The 5440-nt window shown below is 32.7% G+C and overlaps 1 protein-coding gene across 1 annotated transcript; it reads left to right on the top strand.

The window, feature by feature from the left end:
* Positions 1-751: 751 nt before the first annotated feature.
* Positions 752-4097, top strand: LOC130613542 (transcription factor VBP-like). The gene is made up of 6 exons (XM_057434872.1): positions 752-815; positions 935-959; positions 1018-1143; positions 2181-2281; positions 2534-2545; positions 2662-4097. Exons 1-6 carry the CDS (start codon positions 752-754, stop codon positions 3390-3392), a joined length of 1059 nt encoding a protein of 352 aa, XP_057290855.1. The 3' UTR covers positions 3393-4097.
* Positions 4098-5440: the final 1343 nt, after the last annotated feature.

Consider the following 5440-nt stretch of genomic DNA (forward strand, 5'->3'; position numbering starts at 1 on the left):
TACTTTTACGTGTCATCTTTAAAAGAAGCGATATCTCGGTCTGGCTTGCCTCATCTTATCAGCTCCCTTATCTCGTTTACGCGGGCTGGTAATTTCCCATGTAATTCACTCCATTTCGGCTAATTACGCTTATTTTTTTATTTCATCTAAATCATGTGTTTTCTAGATGTTGTTAATATTTTCTAAAGGAATATTAAAGAACATTGTTAATAAAAAATAAAAAAAACATGGAGAAAAGGGATAAATACGTACACACTCTAGAAAAAAATTAAATTTTATTGTGATGATTTTGTCAAATTTGGACTTGTCGTCCAAATAGTAGTCCAAAAATGTAGCGAGCCTTTCTGTTTGTTCTGGGATATTTTTTGCCGGATCTCTTATTATGTTATTTAAAAACAGCTAAAACTTTGCCGCAAATCAAACTTTAAAATTAAGATGTTATATCAAAAATTATTTGCATCGTTAGTTTTTCAGTGGCAGAATTTTTTAGTCTCTATAAATTATTAAAACGCCCTTGTATAGAATATTACCTCCATAATAATACGCTTACAGTAAATGCAACAACAACTGCTATGCGCTCACAAACTTCTCCTCTCTTAAATTACCGAAACAAATGAAATCACGACATATCAATTTCATCACGTTATCATTCGTGCACAGAATAGAGATTGATACATTAGTGTCATCAAAGCTTCATGTCAGAGAATAAGCTGCATTCCACTACATTTTATTAAAAAGAAAAGCCGGTTAAATGTTATTTCAAAACATGCTTGCACAAAAGTCTCTGTATTGGAATGATTATGCAGCAAATAATCGTAAGTAATGAACCAATTAATACAATAATATTACTCTATATTTACTTTTGCCGAGCTTATGCCTAAATATTCTCACAGACTCACACAGAATTATAATCTTAGGGCGAATATTTTTCTAGCACAGCTTACACTACATCCATTTCGGTTTGTTAGAATGTTAGTCACAATGTTTATGTGAACCAGTACATGTCATTGTTCATAGTGTTGACACTAAATTAAACTTCAGGAAGAATTTTATTCACTTTGCTGTGTTATGTGCCTCGTTGGATTTTGCAACATATTTAGATCATTTTGTACCACCAGATAAAAATACATTCAAACGAATCCAGTTGTTACATTCTTGTTCCCTTTACTGATGTCAGCTCCTTGAATGTTATTGTGTAGTCGTTGTTTTTCTGCTGGCAGCGGATTTAAGTTTACGTACCTTTTGCAGCGTTTTGCTACTTTTTCCTCTTGTTCCTGTTGGTGGCCTTTATTTGTAAGGCAATGAATGGTTAGAACTAATTTGCTGATATCATTTAAAAATTTGGCGGACACTAAGAAAGCAACTTATGTAGTTACTTTCGATTTTGTTCTTTCTGTTATATTACCGCTTCCTTTTTTTTTCTTGTTTGGTTAGTCTTGTTAATGTTTCTGCCTTTTTCTATTTGATTTTTGTGCGAATCGTTTTCTTCTTGTCTGTCTTCTCTCGCCTAGTGGTACTTAATTTTGTTCCCTTTTCATTGTTTCATTTTATCTTACTTAGAGGCAGACTGTCCAAGTTATAAAAATAAGATCTGCAGAAAGACTTAATTGAGCAAGTTTAAAGGATATTGTGAGCCACTCATTTGGTCCAATACCTTTAAAATTTAGGTTTTCCGGACGTCGTTAAGATCTCTAAAATGCATGTGGTCAAAGTTTAATCTAGCAGTAGAGATTTCTCACCTCACGCTATCTTGCGTTATTGATAAGGAAGGATAATTAATCCTTAATTTAATCAAATAATGTAGTCAGTAAAAACGTTAGCCACCAATTATGTAGTTATAAAAGGCCGAAAAACATCTTTCTCTTGAAAGAGATTCATCTTAGGAAAGAAATAAATGAGATTGAATTGTTATTATCTAGTGGAAAAGAAAAAAAGATGAGATTTTTAAAACTTCTTTTATTTTACTTCTTTTTTTTGCTTATCTTTGATTTTTTTTCGCGTTATCTCTTTTTTCCTTGTTTCGCTTTAGTTTCTTATAGCTGTTATTACGTTATTTACTTTATCTTGACATGGATTTGCATTTTTTATATAATGTTAATTCAGTTTATTTATTTATCTGTTTCGCTTTCCATTTCTTCTTGTTTTGTGTGCTACTGTCATTTTCGGTAATGATGTTTCAGACTAGAGGCAACTAAAACGATATCTTTGGTTAGTGCAAAACGTATATCAGTTTCAAGAAAATATTATCTGCTCACACTTCAGCACTATTTATCTTCTTGCAGTTTGGATAACTTTAAGATGTCTTTTTAAGATGGTAGTTAAGTAGGCAATATTTTCGTAGAGTTTTCGTCGCCTACTTAACTAATGATAAACTTCCAACAATAATATATGACTGTTGGAGAGACAAACTGAAACATTATCTTCAATGGAACACGCTTTTAATTGCAGCTTCTCAATGTTATAAAATAAAGAAGTGACCTCTCAAAGGAGAAATTAACTATTCATTATAAACCCTTTTATCGAAAAATTATAGGTCGCACGTCAGGTAACTAAAATTACATAACAAAAAGGAAATCAGTTTAAGTTAACAACGTTATGACAGATAATAATACTAGCTACAAAAAAACCTATGATTGACAGGTTATTTGTTGTTTTCTCTAGAAACCTTTCCGCATTATCCGTATGGCTCGGAATCCAACTTTCCATACCAGTCAGGTTTCACGCAGATGCCATCTCACAATGACGTTTCACTTGATTCGATACCTGGCTTGAGTTCAAAATATTTTGAAACCTCTACCGAATTTTTAAAAGATATACTCGATAAATTAGTTGACAAAGAGACGTACGTGTTTGGTATAGAAAAGCTGGGAGCTGGAAGCGTAACCCAAAAGGTGTCCACATGTGTTGAAACTCAGCACGATCCTTCAATATGCTTGTACAGCAAGAATTCAAAAGACGATGAAGACGACGACAACGATATTGACGTATTGACACCGTATACCAACACATCAACTGACTGCAAGAAAAAAAGCATTTTGTCGCGATTTTATAAAGCCGATGGGACTCCGATTAAAAATCTTTGGGATAATAATGATACGAGCGCAAAAGAGGAGAAAACATACAAGTATGATCCAAAACCCCTCGAGAGAAGAAAAAACCCGCGAAATTTTGTCCCGGATGATAAAAAGACGAAAGAGTACTGGGAACGAAGAAGGAAGAATAATATGGCGGCAAGAAAGTCGAGAGAGGATAGACGCAAAAAAGAAATTGAGATTTTGAAGATTGTTGATAATTTAAAAAACGATAATTTCCGCTTGAAAATATGCGCTCAAAAGGTAATGACAGAAAATCAAAGTTTGAAGTACGAACTTGAGGTTTTAAAAAGATTTTAAAATCCTGATAAATTTGGAAGATTTGTAGCAGTGCAGGCTAATGGTATTGTTATCTATTGCCTTACTCATAATACGACCAAAGTGATACTACAGTATGAACTATAAATTATAACACAAACTCCGCTTCTATTGCAGAAATAGAAAGAACTTAAAAAGTGAAACATAGCCAAAAACGATATTGTAAAACAAAACTTCTAAGTTATATTTTTTATATTCATTTAGGGAGCAGACAAGGAAATGTATGTACTTATATTATTATGAGATTATGAGATAATTTTGAATGCCCCCGTGAACTGTCGCAGCGTGTTAAAATAAAAACACGTTTCAGAATACTTAATTGAGTTAGTTTGCTTGCCACAGTAATTACTTTAAATTAAGAATATTTCACAAATAGGAAGATTCGCAAATTTTTGCCGTTTCACGAACATGAACTAACGCGAATGATTCATTTTGAAAGGTTTTGTGAACATAAAGTTTCGAGAAGCGCCTCCTGTAAATTTTGCGAGCCTCAAAATTTAGCCACATTTTGAAGCCTTTTAAATTTTATAGTTAAACTTCAAGGATTAAATGTAAAATCGGTTCTTTTATAATGAAAGCATAAAATGGAAACTGAATTACCCACTCTTGTGAATTTTCGTAAGAATTGTTGAATCACGTGTGTTTTCTTATTCACGAGAATTAACTTACGCAAATCGAAAAAACGAAATTTTTTTTCAAGTTTATAAACTTTAGCAAATTTATGACCGGAAATCTAGAAAATTTCGAAATCGTTTGTATATTCAGTGTTATGTAATCAACATTTATGAAATACTTTTCTTGTAATCCAGTAGTTTCGTTACGGAATTACAGCTGATTTTCTCAAAAGGTATTAGAATGATAATGTGTCTATTTCAGTGTATCATGTTTCAACTTTACATTGTGCAAAGTCATCAAGATGTCCTTCAATCCATTGTTGTTTAATTCGCACATATGTATACATAAGTTTGTAAATCTCTGTTTCAGAAATATGTGTTATTTTCTGTCTGATATACGTATTAGCAATAACTCTCTCCCTCTAGAAATGGGTAAAAATTAACTGTACTGTTATTGTATGCAACTTAATTACTTCATTCTTGCTAATTTTCGCACGTGTTGGATTTCGCGCCACAGACCTGAAGTTTGAACGTATTCGCCTACTTATTAATTCTAAAACAAAACCAGTTGATGTAAAAAGTTTCTGTCATCTTACTGCCAAAATAAAAAAATCAATGTCCATTTTTCACTCTTATTAATTTTAGTAGGAAGTCGTGAATGAAACGTGTTGCTTATTATTTTTAAATTACACGATCTGTTTTGACCTATGAAACATCCATCATCACCAAAGCTATTTCGTTGGAAGAGACGATCGAATCAACGTTGTTCTGCATGGATTGGATAAAGTACGAATTCAGAAGGTCATGCATTTACTGCCCATGCATTAAAATTCTACGCGACGCAATCCTATAAAAAACACCGTGCAGGTAAAACAAAACTTTCAGTATTGCATACGAAAATATAAGCTTTTTCTAGCTGACTAATTCAGAATATTTTTAGTTTGTGAAATAAAAACACTTTTTTTGATTTCTGGCTGTAAAGTTTTGTGATCCCACAATATTTCTGTTTCTAAATTACTGTACTCACCTAGACTATGCACCACAAGAGTTGCTCTTGTTCCGGAAAGATTAAGCAATTCTTCCTTCTAAATATTTCCCGGTACTGGCTTGTCCAATAAAATCCCTTCCTCAAGTGCTACATTCAGTTGAAAAATATTAATTTATTAATTTGCATAAAAAGCTAGGTCTTGTTGGATTTTCCTACTATTTTGTTGCAGAACGTCTAAGTTAATTCTTTAAGTGTAGCTCACAGTTCTCTTCTGTTGGAAACTCATTTACTGTTTCCTTTCGTTAGACGTTGTTCAAAGGCCGACTAGGTTGAATGGCTTGCGTGTTGATTTTATTCCCTTAAAAATACAATTCTGTTTCAACCAATTTACGAGAAAGACGTGAAAACGTGGTTGAAAACAGGGACCT

The sequence above is a fragment of the Hydractinia symbiolongicarpus genome, chromosome 11 (assembly GCF_029227915.1).
Source record: "Hydractinia symbiolongicarpus strain clone_291-10 chromosome 11, HSymV2.1, whole genome shotgun sequence".
In the NCBI taxonomy this organism is placed as follows: domain Eukaryota; kingdom Metazoa; phylum Cnidaria; class Hydrozoa; order Anthoathecata; family Hydractiniidae; genus Hydractinia; species Hydractinia symbiolongicarpus.

What these genes read in the sequence shown, in the direction of transcription:
- LOC130613542 (XM_057434872.1), top strand. Translation starts at nt 752, where the DNA reads ATGTTATTTCAAAACATGCTTGCACAAAAGTCTCTGTATTGGAATGAT. An exon ending in TGATTATGCAGCAAATAATC is followed by an intron (nt 816 to 934) that starts GTAAGTAATGAA and finishes ATATTTTTCTAG; the next exon opens with CACAGCTTACACTACATCCA. An exon ending in CTTACACTACATCCATTTCG is followed by an intron (nt 960 to 1,017) that starts GTTTGTTAGAAT and finishes CATTGTTCATAG; the next exon opens with TGTTGACACTAAATTAAACT.